This window comes from Lathyrus oleraceus, chromosome 3, assembly GCF_024323335.1.
Source record: "Lathyrus oleraceus cultivar Zhongwan6 chromosome 3, CAAS_Psat_ZW6_1.0, whole genome shotgun sequence".
Classification (NCBI taxonomy): domain Eukaryota; kingdom Viridiplantae; phylum Streptophyta; class Magnoliopsida; order Fabales; family Fabaceae; genus Lathyrus; species Lathyrus oleraceus.
In genome coordinates, this window is record NC_066581.1 from 228,711,183 (window position 1) to 228,725,152 (window position 13,970).

Consider the following 13,970-nt stretch of genomic DNA (forward strand, 5'->3'; position numbering starts at 1 on the left):
TATGACATTTTAGTCTCAAAATCTGTGTGGGATTACCCCTCACAAAATTGACTGAATCTATTAGCTAGGGGTGTCCCCTCACAAATGCTCAATTTCGAAATTCAAAATCCCCCTCCTTAACATTTGCGAGGGTTGTCCCACACCATTTGTGTTATTAATTTTATTTTTAATTTTATACAGATAAATCCCAAACAATGTACAAATTTAGTGAGAAATTTTTTACTTCGCAAATGCCCCTAACTAACCAAACAATCTCTTATAGTGATGCATCTCCACCGACCTCCGTTGTCGAACTTCCGTTCGACTTGCCGGACTGGAATTGTTGATTTTTTCCAATCCTAAAAGAATATATTTTTTTTTCCTTTTCTTTACCAAAAGTTATAAAATATATTTTTAAAACTATAATTTCAGTCGAAAATTAAATATTAACGCTTTATTAAATTTGGTCTCTTTAAATATATACCAACAAAATGTACAATTAATTAATTAACATAGTGCAAGATGTATATATACATAGACGATATCGATGTTGTAGCATTATTTAGAAGAGGTTAGATATGGAGGAAGAGAAAAGCATTAGAGGGAATGGAGAGAAAGAAAAGGAGAAGAAAAATGGAAAACAACGAGGAGGCATCCGAACATTACCTTTCATCCTTGGTCAGTCCACACAATAATCTCTTAATTTCTTTCATTAATCACTTTCTATATACTTTCTGCTTAATTATAAACTTATTTGCTAGCAGTAGCTTTTAGCTTATGCAGATTCATATATTTGAATTGAATGTATTTTTGATGCAGCAAATGAAGTGTGTGATAGATTTGCGAGTTCTGGTTTTCACGCAAACATGATAAGCTACCTTACACAACAATTGAACATGCCATTGGTTTCAGCTTCAAATACTCTCAGCAACTTTAATGGAGTTTCTAGCTTGACTCCTCTTCTTGGCGCTTTCATTGCTGATTCTTTTGCAGGAAGATTTTGGACCATTGTTGTTGCCACTATCATCTATGAACTGGTAATTTCTTACATGCTTCCTTTCTCAAATCCTCTCGAATTATTACCTAATCACCTAACATTGATTATTAAAGTATTGAAAATAAAAACATTGGACTTTTTTTTTTTTTTTAATTTGTTGATCTAAATTTTTATTTTTTAATAAAAGATATAAGTGTTATTACTAGCATTCCTCACTTCATTTTTTAAATGTAAATCTTGTTTTTGAAAATTGATTTATTTTTATTTTTTGTTTTCAAAAGTCAAATTAAATATTATATATCTAAATTAGCTAAAATAACTCAACTTATATATATTGGTTTAAATAAATATATTGATTGAATTAAATGAATATAAACCATTGATATAAGCTATAATATTGACGCATTAGTTATTTATAATTTTATATTAATATGGACGTTTAGAAAATATATATTTTTAATAAAGGATATAAGTATTATTTCTTTTGGGTCTCAAATATAAAAAATAAAAAAATGTAATAGTTTCAAATTTTAACAAAAATTATCTATAATTATTACCTTCAATGTAATTATTTCTAATATATCCCTACTTTTTTTTCTCTATATTTTTAACATTTCCAAAATAAAAAATAGAGATAAAATTAAAAAGAATATAACATTTAAATGTATTTAAACATTTTTTTAAAAGGTGGATTTTTTAAAAAGTTTTTAATATGTAAGACCAAAGAAAGTATATTATTACAAGAATTCCTCACTTCATTTTTAAATGTAAGTTTTGTTTTTGATTTTTTTCAAAAGTCAAATTAATTATTATTTGAAATAGCTAAATAACTCAATTGATATATATTAAATGAATTAAATAAATATAAATGGTTGGTCTCTGTTATAATATTAATTATTATTTATTTATATTTACATATTAATATAATATTTATAAATTAATAACTTTTATAAAAGAAATGATAATTTCATTAAAATTGTTCATATCTATTTATTGTTGAGAAAAAAAAGTGAGATGGGAAAATAAATGATTAACTGTATTATAAAAAAAAACACATATTTTTTTAACAACTACTAAGATATATTAAGTTTTTTAAAATATGTTTGACCAACTTTAAAATAATATTTAAAAATAAAAAATTAATTTTCATTAATTTACAAGCCGTTTCTCTTACACATGCATATAATCAAATCAAATTATATAAATATTTATTTAATATAATTTATACTTTTAAATAATATTTTTGTGTAAATCAATTTAATATGGACACCTCAAAAAGAGTTTAAAAGTCATTGATAATTCTTAAATTTTTTTTTAGTAAAAACAGAATTTTATAATATTATAAAATTATTTATTTTAATTTATTAAAAATATTAGACTTCATATTTAAATCAGATGTATATTATATTAGACAGTGACTTTTTTTTCACTAGTAATTGTATATAATTTTTCTAGTGATCAACTAGAAGTAAAGGGATGGACATTTTTATTTTATTTTAGTTCTACACCAAATCCTACAAGTAAAAGTACTTTTTTGTGATTGATACAGGGACTTATTACTATAACAATATCAGCTATAATGCCCCAATTTCACCCTCCACCATGTCCAACACAATTAAATTGTGAAGAAGCCAAATCCTCACAACTATGGATACTCTATCTATCACTCTTTCTTGCAGCTCTTGGATCAGGTGGCATTAGATCATGTGTTGTACCCTTTTCAGGAGATCAATTTGACATGACTAAAAAAGGTGTTGAATCAAGAAAATGGAACCTCTTCAATTGGTACTTTTTTTGCATGGGATTTGCCACATTAAGTGCTTTAACTATTGTGGTTTATATTCAAGATCATATGGGTTGGGGTTGGGGCCTTGGCATTCCAACCATTGCAATGTTTATATCTATCATTGTTTTTGTTTTGGGTTCATCACTCTACAAGACTGTGAAACCAAACGGAAGCCCGTTTGTTCGAGTTGCGCAAGTGATTGTTGCAGCGTTTAAAAAGAGGAACGAGGTGTTGCCAAATGATTCTGAGCTTTTATACCAAAATATGGAGCTTGATTCTCCTATTTCCTTGGAAGGAAGACTTTCGCACTCGAAGCAATTCAAGTAAGTCTAAGAATGATGATGAAATTCTTATTCACAAATTCATTACCAGTAAAAATTGATTATTTTTAAGTTTATTTTTGTAGATGGTTAGACAAGGCTGCAATTGTAACAAAGGAAGAAGACAAAAACCCGAACGCAAAACCGAACTTATGGAATTTAGCAACTGTCCATAGAGTTGAAGAGTTAAAATGTATCATTAGAATGCTTCCGATTTGGGCGTCAGGAATTCTACTCATAACTGCAGCATCACATCAGAGTAGCTTTGTAATCCAACAAGCTCGGACGATGAATCGTCATCTCTCGCATTCGTTCCAGCTTTCACCAGCCAATATGTCCATTTTCAGCGTACTAACTATGATGATAGGTATTGTTCTATACGAACGCCTTTTCGTTCCGTTTGCTCGTAGATACACTAAGAATCCTACTGGCCTTACATGTTTGCAAAGAATGGGAATAGGCTATGTGATCAACATTACAGGCACTATAGTTTCAGCACTAGTGGAAATCAAAAGAAAAAAAGTTGCTTCCGAATATAATTTATTGGATAATCCGAAAGCGATTATTCCAATAAGTGTGTTTTGGTTGGTTCCTCAGTATTTTTTGCATGGTGTGGCTGAAGTTTTTATGTCTGTTGGACATTTGGAATTTCTGTATGATCAATCGCCGGAAAGTATGAGGACGAGTGCTACGGCTTTGTACTGCATAGCGACGGCTATTGGAAGCTTTATTGGTACATTAATGGTGACATTAGTGCATAAGTATACTGGTAAAGAGAGGAACTGGTTACCTGATAGAAACCTGAATAGAGGTAGATTGGAGTACTATTACTTTCTTGTTAGTGGGATTCAAGTTGTAAATTTCATTTATTATGTAGTATGTGCTTGGTTTTATACATATAAGCCTGTGGAGGAAATTAGTGAAATAAACATGCAAGGAGATTTGGAACAGGTCAATAGAGAAGTTTCATTGGTTAGTTTAGAAGAGGGTAACCAAGATGAAAAAAGCGAATTTCGAAAGGATGAATGAAATTAATTATGATTTGGTTGGCAGAAATATTGTACCATAATGAATGTATACCTGTTTGATCAAATGTCAGTACCTGTCATGTTTGTTTCTGTTTTTCATATCATATAGGTGTGTAAAAGTGTACTTAAGATCGAGCCATGGATTTTAAGATTTTATAATCTTACGTGTTGAAATTGTCTTTTAGTGTTATTATCTGATAAAAAAAATTTTCGTGTATTTTATAGCCAAGATCGAGTTTTGAATCTAAAGTCTAAAGATGTTACGATCTTAAGTAAAGAAGAAGTCTTTCACATGCTATTCGATCCTATCTAAGGTCCCGTGTTTGACTCTTCTGTAACCGCATACTGCAATTGTGTTGTGATTATAACATCGTATGGACTACATTACCAGGATAATGTGTCATCAAACTTTGTTTATCTTCTTTATGTGACGAATAAGCTTCCATTGTAAAATAATTAATGTTGTGTGACTTGAGTTATAGTACGAAACTTTGAGGATCATAGGTTTAATGTAAATTTTCAATAATGTATATGATCTTTGCTGGCTTTGAAGTGTGGCTCCTTAATCTAAAATCTATAGAAACAAAAAAGTAAATTTAATAGAAACAAGTGGTACAATAATGATTCAAAATCATAGTAGTATTTAGTTTGACTTGTTGACTCGTGGGATTGACATAATTTGATGCCAGCTCTCATTTTGTTGTATATAGATCCTGATTTTTAAAATGACTAGTTGCTTCTGTGAATGTATTTTTTTCCTCCTATGGTATTTAACAGCTATTTCTATGATGTAATCTGTATTAGCTTCATGGATTTTGATTGAGGAGATTCTAACATTTGAATTTTGGGTTGGTTATCTACTAATGTTATTACACCTGGTGCCTCGGAAAATCAAATCGAACCGGACCATAATAAAAGGTCACTAAAATCGAATCGAACCGTTTTAGTTATCCAAAATCAAATAAAATCAAAATTATGATATAGTATACTGGTTCTTTATCTTCTCTTGAGCTAGTTTCTATAATTGAGTTACAGGTCTAGGTGGAAATTTTAAGATTGTATTAGATTCAAAAGAAAATAGTGTAATATTTTTAGAAAGACCAAAAAAATATGTAGACGTAGATTGAAAGCATATATTTAAATCACCTTTACGTCGCGAAGCCATGATCTGTAATGATTTAATTATTACAAGTTACAAGTATTAGTATTAATATTATGCCATGATTAATGTGTATATATAGGTAAGTTCAAAAATGAAAAATGAATAGTATATGCAGAGATACATAACATATAACATATGGAGATAGGGAAGAGTATTGGTAGTGAAGAGCTACAGAACAAGAAGAAGGTGAAATCTCAGCGACGAGGAGGAATTCGAACACTGCCTTTCATCCTTGGTCAGTACTACTGTTCATTCTTTCTTCTCATTTCAGTTTTTAAACAAACTCATTCTCATTATTTTGTAATTCCTTCAACTTTCATTAAATACTTCATACATTCTAATCATTTTAATTATAGAATAGAATGTTGAATTAGTATATATTTGAGCTCTTAACCCAGGTCTTCAATTCAATCTCTCACTATAATTCTATGAGAAAATATATGTTGAGAGAGATTTATCTTTAAATAAGTTTCAGTTATTTTAATTATTTGTCTACAAACAAAAGATGATGAACCATGTGCAAGTACTATATGTTAGCCATTGCTTCGTAAGTCAAGTTGTATTTTAATTAATTCATAAAATGACTCATCAATCTTATTATATTATGGGATACCATAACTCATGTGCTAGTAATATTTTAGCCAATTCTTTTCTTTGTCAAGTTGTGACTTAATTAATTCACAAAATGACCTATCCATCTTATCATTAGTTGAGTGACCTTTGACTTTATGTACTTTAGCAAATTTCATATACGTTATCTTATTTGGAAGCATTTCTTTTTTATTATTATTATTTATTCGTATCTTAAATAATATAAAATAATAATTTATAATGCTTCCTTGATAAAACTTTCACAAGCATAATATAATCAAATGTATAATGCTTTATTAAACTAAAAAATATTTGAATTAGATGATAATTAATCTCTTTTAATTTATTTTAAGGAATATAAATCTCTTTAAGTGAATTCTATTATTGGGATGATTTTCAAAATTATGATCATTTATAAAATATTTTGTTCAAACTTTAAGAAATTTTAAGTCTCATCTAAATATAATGAATTAAAACTCCTCTTTTTCTAAAAATATTGTAAACTGCTCTTATTTTTTAAATTTTAATATTTTTTAAAATGACACAAATAATTTAACAATAAAATTTATTAGTATCTCTAACCAAATAAAATTAAAATAAAGAAAATTCAATTGAAAATTTTAAATGCTATATAAAACTTTTTAGTTTTTAATTATTTGGTTCTAAAAACATTATTATAATTTTGTTGAAGAAGGTCTTCTTTAAAAAAGACTTCGGAACTCTCATCTTAATGTTAGGTTTTCAAGGTTCTTCTCTATTTTCGAGCAGATTGATCAGTCGGCGGGGGAGGTTGGGGTGTGAGAGGGTGAGGTCGGAGTGTGGAATCTTAAGTGGAGAAGAACTCGCCACTTCGATTATAAATTGTACTTGATTGTTAATTTCCTCTCAGTTATTCAAAATTTTACCTCTTCCTTAGAGAGTGATAAATGGTGGTGGCATCATTCAAAGGATGGCTACGTAGCCTCCGCTTACTCGCACCCCATCGTTCGTGAGTTTTCTAGTGATCGTCTGATCACTTCTATGGATTTGGTTCTCTTTTGTATATTGAGTAGCTTCTTCACGGCAACATTCTCACTAGAGAGAACTTGCTTAAAAGGGGTTCTCCCTGGTTTCAGAGGTTATTGAATATCATTATGTTAAGTGAATATCATTATGTTAAGTTAGTTTTTTCAAAATAGTTGTTACTCTATTCTCATGTTTTCTAGAAATTTTAGTTATTTTAGTTACTTGACAGACAAGTAACCTAACTTTGTATATATGTGAATGAATAATGAATGAGCTAAGTCTCATTGTTTTCCATTCAATAGATTTCACATATTCCATTATGATATTAATAGTGCATAATTTGGAAGATTCATCCTCTTCTTCATTAAGCTTCATCACCATCTTCAACAATGGTAGATCATATTCAAGATGATCCCAACAAAAAACACAACAATCACAACAATTATGACGACAACAACAAGAACGGAAGCAACCAAATAAAAAATCCCGCTCTTGATCTATCAAGCTCATACTACATTCATAATTCAGAAAATACATGCACCGTTCTTATTTCTCCACCACTTTCCAAAAACCATTATGAATCTTTGCGTGGCTTTCTGCAACTTTATCACCTGATATCTCCCAAAACACAATCTACATTGATAATCCAACACAAATTTGGACAGAACTTTCCAATTACTTTTCAAAAGGTGATCATTTGCATCTCTCTGATTTACTGCAACAAATTCACTCTGAAGGTGTGAAAAACACAAGAATTGGGGGTTTAACTTGGGTTTTACAAAACAAAAGCTTTTTTTGCCAACTCAAGAACACCACTTAAATGTTAATAACAAAGAGATAAAAACACAAGTATTTTTATCCTGGTTCGCTTGAAACTCAGAGCTACTTCAGTCCACCCGCCAAGGTGATTTTGCCTTATACAAAAGGACTTAATTCACTATAATCAACTGATTACAATAATCACAAAGAATAACCTTCTTTGTTTTCTCATGGATCCGACTATATCCTAGTCTACTTAAGGACTCACAAAGAATAACTTTTTTTGTCTTCTTAAGAATTTGACTATACCCTAATCTCCTTAAGGAATCAAACAAACAATTTGAATAATATTTTGTGTGTTACAAGTTGCTTCTACACAAGAAGATTTTACACAAATGATAAACAAATACTTAAAGAAAAACTGTATAAAAAATGATAGTCTTTTAAATAAAGTTTTTAAAGTTTTACAGCACTTTAGTATTCTTCTATATGTGTATTTTCTTCAAGTCTCCAAGTCTTACTTATATAGCATAAGGAGAAGACCGTTGGAGAGAAAAATGGGAAAACCAAATAGAACGACTATTCACTGTTGGATGGTGAAATGAGTGATATTGTGTACTGTCCTTCGGCCACAAATTCAATGACAGGTGTGATGTATAGTACTGTCCCTGCCCACGAAATCAGGTTGTGGAAAGAATATTTGATTTGTACTATGTACTATTTGATCACATACCCATTTGATCTTATCTTCAAGTTCATTGGCTTCTGATGAAAGTTAATGAAGCATGAAATGAAGAAACATACAACTAGATTCAAAAACTTCAGAATCTTAGGCCATAACCTTGACAGGGTCAGTAGTCTGGCTTGAGATCTTCAGAATCTTCAGACTCTTCAATCAGAACCTTGATAACCTCAACGTCTGACTTGAGATCTTTAGAATTTTCAACTAAGTAACACAAATTTATAAGCTTGCCATTCTTTAAAAGCTTTATGATCAGAGTCACGTCTAGAAGCATGAATTGAAAGAACGTTGCAGCAGCAACATATCGTCTCCTCAGAAGCTTCTCAGAAGTGAATCAGCATAAAAGCAGAAAGATCATTGCAACAACAACTTTAAATATCCATCAGAACTTCTCATGACTGGCGCAAAAGCAAAATTTGGAACACAATGTTCAGAAACTGATGACGTTGCACGTCATATACTCATAATTGAAACTGACAGTTAAAGCTACACAATAACAAACCATTAGGGTACCAAAATTGTTCTCACACAAATACAACATTGTTATCATCAAACGTCAAGGTATAGATACAAAACCAAATCTTATTCTAACACACTCCATTCATCAAAGTGACCAAACTATAACTGCATACTTTAATGAATTAAACACTATGGGAAGACTTGGAAACCACCAGACCTCTTCTTAGTTGTACTTGTAGTGCAAATGTCACAAACAAAAAGCAAAGAGACATGGAATATGTTATATGCTTCTAGAAAGGTTTGAATGAAAACTTCAACCATGCCAAATCCAATATCCTCATGGTTAAGCCTATTTCCGATGTTGCAAATGTTTTCTCCTTTGTCTTGAAACAAGAAAGACAATTGAGCACTAACATCACCATTAAATCTGCCAATATCTTCTTCACCAACACAAACATTCAACAAGCCAATGGAAAATTCCAACATAAACCAGGTAAAGGTCGTGGCAAACCTAATTATCAAGGTCGATGTATCTCCAATTTCAAGGTATGTTCCTTCTGTGACAAGCATGGTCACACACTAGATACATGTTATTTCAAACATGGATTCCCACTAGGCTTCAAGTTCAAGGACAAGGTTAGCTCCTCAAATAATGCGGAAAGCTATGATAAAGATCAAGACCAAAATACTTACTCCAATGATCATCAAGACACTAAGGATGAAAACATACCCGACATGTACAATAAACTTGTAGCCTTACTAAGCAAAAGTGAAGATTCAAGAAAATCTGACACCAACATCATTCATACATCTCCCTCAGGTTTACACTCTCCCAACATTCATCATACTAACAGTTTCTTGGGTAAGAATTGGATCATCAAGCACAATAAAAAAAAATCTTCATTTGAACTAATTCACATGGACATTTGGGGTCCATTCACACCTTCATTTGTCCATGACCAATCTTATTTTTTAACTATTGTAGATGATTTTACGAGGCACACATGGACATTCCTAATATAAAAAAAAATCAGAGACTAGGGGTTCCTCTTGTTCCTTTTGTTTGGGATTCCTCAATTCGTCCTCTTATCTCTTTGTGACTTGTGAGGTAGCGGTTATAGTTTGGTATAAGGTCTTTAGGTGGTTGGATTGGTGGATAGTTTTACCATAGATCTTTCGTCTCTTTTTCAGATGTTTTATCCGCTTAGAGAAGTGCCTAGCATTAGGGGACTTTTTTTATGACCTGGCACACTGTTGTTTGGTTGTTATGGAAATCTCAAAATGATATACCCTACTTTGATAAGTTTATGATAAAAAAATGTGAAAGATTTGAGTATTTTCTTAACTTGGAAATGATGTCTTGATAGGTCTGAAGGTAACTCATGTGCTTTCTCAATTTAACTTGAAAATCTTATTCTCTATATGAGTCTATAGTGTTTTGAGAGTCTTTAGCCTCCCGATGAAGTGTTCTTGTTGCTTTCTATTGAGACGGATGTTGTGGAGTCTAACTAATTGATGATATATGCAGCTAATGAGGTATGTGATAGATTTGCTGTGGCTGGTTTCAACGGAAACTTGATAAGTTACCTAACTCAGCAACTGAACATGCCATTAGTATCAGCTGCAAACACACTCACAATCTTCGGCGGAACAGCTAGCTTCACGCCTCTCATTGGTGCTCTCATTTCCGAGTCCTTTGCCGGCCACTTCTGGACCATTACCATTGGTTCCATCATCTACCAACTCGGAATGATCAGCATAACACTATCATCTATACTCCCACACATGCGCCCTCCGCCATGTCCAACGCAACTAAACTGTCAAGAAGCAACCTCCTCGCAATTATCAATGTTCTTCATCTCTCTCGTTCTTATATCGATTGGATCAGGTGGAATTAGACCTTGTGTTGTTCCGTTCTTAGGAGAACAATTTGATATGACTAAAAAAGGTGTAGCGTCTAGAAAATGGAACATTTTCAATTGGTACTTTTTCTTCATGGGAATTGCTTCTCTAAGTGCTTTAACCATTGTGGTTTACATTCAAGACAATACTGGTTGGGGTTGGGGATTTGGCATACCGACTATTGTTATGTTTTTGTCCATTGTTGCATTTGTGTTCGGCTCGCCCTTTTATAAAACTGAGAAACCTAAAGGAAGCCCTTTGGTTCGTTTGGCACAAGTTATTGTAGCAGCTGTGAAAAAGAGGAAAGAGGTTTTGCCAAATGATCCAAAACATTTGTATCAAAATAGAGAGGTTGATGCCGGTATTTCCTTGGAAGGAAGACTTTTACATACAAATCAATATAAGTAAGTCAAATGAATGTAAATAGTTGGTCTAGGGTTTCATCCCTGACACAAGATTTATTTATATTTATGTATTAATGTAAACAAGTTGATATTTATAATTCATTCCAAAATTTTGGATTATGGACAACCATTAATTGGTTGAGTTTTATATCTACAGATGGTTGGACAAGGCTGCAATTGTCACGGGCGAAGACGACACAGAACAAAATGCACCACCAAATTTTTGGAAATTAGTTACTGTCCATAGAGTTGAAGAGCTAAAATCAATCATTAGAATTCTTCCGATTTCGGCTTCAGGAATTTTGCTTATAGCCGCTTCAGCGCACCTACCTAGCTTTGTCATCGAACAAGCGCGCACAATGGATCGGCATCTCTCACAGACCTTCCAAATTTCGCCTGCTAATATGTCAATTTTCAGTGTAATTACCATGATGACAGGAGTTATTCTATACGAACGTCTTTTCGTTCCCATTGTCCGGAGATTCACAAAGAATCCGGTCGGAATCACGTGCATACAAAGAATGGGAATAGGCTTTGCAATCAACATTCTAGCCACATTAATTTCAGCACCCGTGGAAATCAAAAGAAAAGAAGTTGCTGCTAAGTACAACTTATTGGATGATCCAAAAGCGATTATTCCTATAAGCGTGTTTTGGTTGGTGCCTCAGTATTGCTTTCATGGACTTGCTGATGTTTTCATGTCTGTTGGACTTTTTGAATTTCTATTTGATCAAGCACCTGAGAGTATGAGAAGTAGTGCTACTGCTATCTATTGCATAATTATAGCTATTGGAAGTTATGCAGGTACATTTATAGTGACACTTGTTCATAAATATAGTGGTAAGGAAAGGAATTGGTTACCTGATAGGAACCTTAATAGGGGTAGATTGGAGTATTATTATTATCTTGTTAGTGGTGTTCAAGTTCTTAATCTTATTTATTTTGGAATTTGTCTTTGGTTTTACACTTACAAGCCCTTGGAAGAAATTGCTGAAATCATCAATAAGGAAGAAGATTTGGAACAGGTTGATGCAAAAATCTTGGCTTCCAATTTAGAAGAGAAAGTTTAGAAGAAAAAAATAATGTATTGGTCATAATGGTAGATTTGTATTATTGGAGACTTTTGATTGTTCAATATCTGTACAAGTGACTTATGTAATAAGACTTGCTAGAGCTTTGAGTATTTCTTTTTTTTTCTGCTTTCTTCCATATGTGATTTTATTAATTCAACACTAATGACTGATGATTTCATTTTCTTAAATAGTAACATAATTGTAAACTATTTTGGTTATTGCACCTATGATATTCGGCATTATCATTTCTATTTCTTTCTTATTGCTTCAATTCCTCCTTATTTTGAAGTAACGGTATTCAGATAATCTTTTTTTAAAGTAAATTATACTCCTTTCCCCAAGATATACTCATATTATACTAATTTTCTATATTTTATTAAAATATACACCCCTTCCCTCTTATTTGAAATATATTGCATTCTCCTACTTTGTTAGATACTTGTTAGCTGAGATTTCAACATGATGATGACGTGGATGTTGGTTTGTCTCGTTGAAGAGGAATTCCGGTGACACAAGAGGGTCATTTCGACGGAAGAGGGAAAGCAAGGATCTAAAGCGAAGAAAGACTGTTGAGAAGATGGAGGTCGACATATCTTCTTTTAAAGTGTTTGACAGTGTTTTCCAATAAGCTTGTCGACACCAAAATGTTGATTTGAGAAAGCCAGTTGAAGCCCCTGCATACATTGTATGGTTCAGAGGACTTAATGGAAATTCATGCAAGGTGAAATGATTTGCTCGACTAGAAACAATTGAGAAATATGATAGATAATTGTCGTTCAGACTTATCCAAGACAGGGGACGCATGGTTGCACTTTTGAAGGCAGTTTTGCATGCAGGCAAGAACGTGGCAAGCATGGAAGAAAGACCCGTTGGGAAACATTTATCTCATGTTGCTATAAATAAGGATTGTAACTTATGAAAGCCTGTGTGTTGAAACTACTGAAAAATTCACTTGCTCAAAGTATCGGTGTAAAAAAGAGAAAGAGCGAATTCGAGTACAAATGCATGTTCAAACACCATTTTAGTTATCAAAGCAGTTTACTTAACTTGTTCATTTATCTTGCATCCAAATTTATCAAACTGCTCACATCTCAAACCATTATTTATCAAGAATCATTGCAAAACGAGGTTCTCAAACATTTATGAAAATGTTGCATATCACAATCACACACATTTTGCATGTATGTTCTAGGACCAATCTAGCCGGTCCTACGAGTAACCCTGTAGTGGGAGGACTAAAATGGTTGTTTACCAAATTCCACGGTAAACAAATTGGCACGCCAAATAGGACCTCATGCAAAATTACGTTTAAAAAGTCATTTTGTTTACTTTAGTTTTTGAAGATTTTTCTAAAAAAAACTTGTGAGAGTGCATGAGACTTAGGAGAGGTTCGACATATAAAAACCACAAAAGGATATCTAAGAGACGCACCAGGATGATTGGTTCTAGAAGTGCTGGTACAAGCACTAACACAAGTGAGGGTACTTCTGGTCCTACGATGCCCGTAACTTCGACCAATCTCAGTGCCTCCATGGTGAGTTCGATGGCTATGCCATCAATTGCACAAAAAGTGGTTATGGTGCCTCCATCAACAACTCTTGGCATCCCTGTAACCCCTAGGACCACTGTACCTAATGACTTTAGGCCTTACATGCCTAATTTTACCATGCCGTCCTTTTTCGGCCATGAACAACCATACGGGATGCCCACATCGACAATGGCAGGTTTATATACTAACCCTTCGACATTCTCAGATAATGAAA

At 32.5% G+C, this 13,970-nt stretch overlaps 1 protein-coding gene across 1 annotated transcript; it reads left to right on the top strand.

The window, feature by feature from the left end:
- Positions 1 to 243: 243 nt before the first annotated feature.
- Positions 244 to 12,323, top strand: LOC127126479 (uncharacterized). The gene is made up of 7 exons (XM_051055409.1): positions 244 to 657; positions 799 to 1,016; positions 2,526 to 3,085; positions 3,169 to 4,070; positions 5,418 to 5,507; positions 10,357 to 11,134; positions 11,292 to 12,323. Exons 1-7 carry the CDS (start codon positions 558 to 560, stop codon positions 12,202 to 12,204), a joined length of 3,561 nt encoding a protein of 1,186 aa, XP_050911366.1. The 5' UTR covers positions 244 to 557; the 3' UTR covers positions 12,205 to 12,323.
- Positions 12,324 to 13,970: the final 1,647 nt, after the last annotated feature.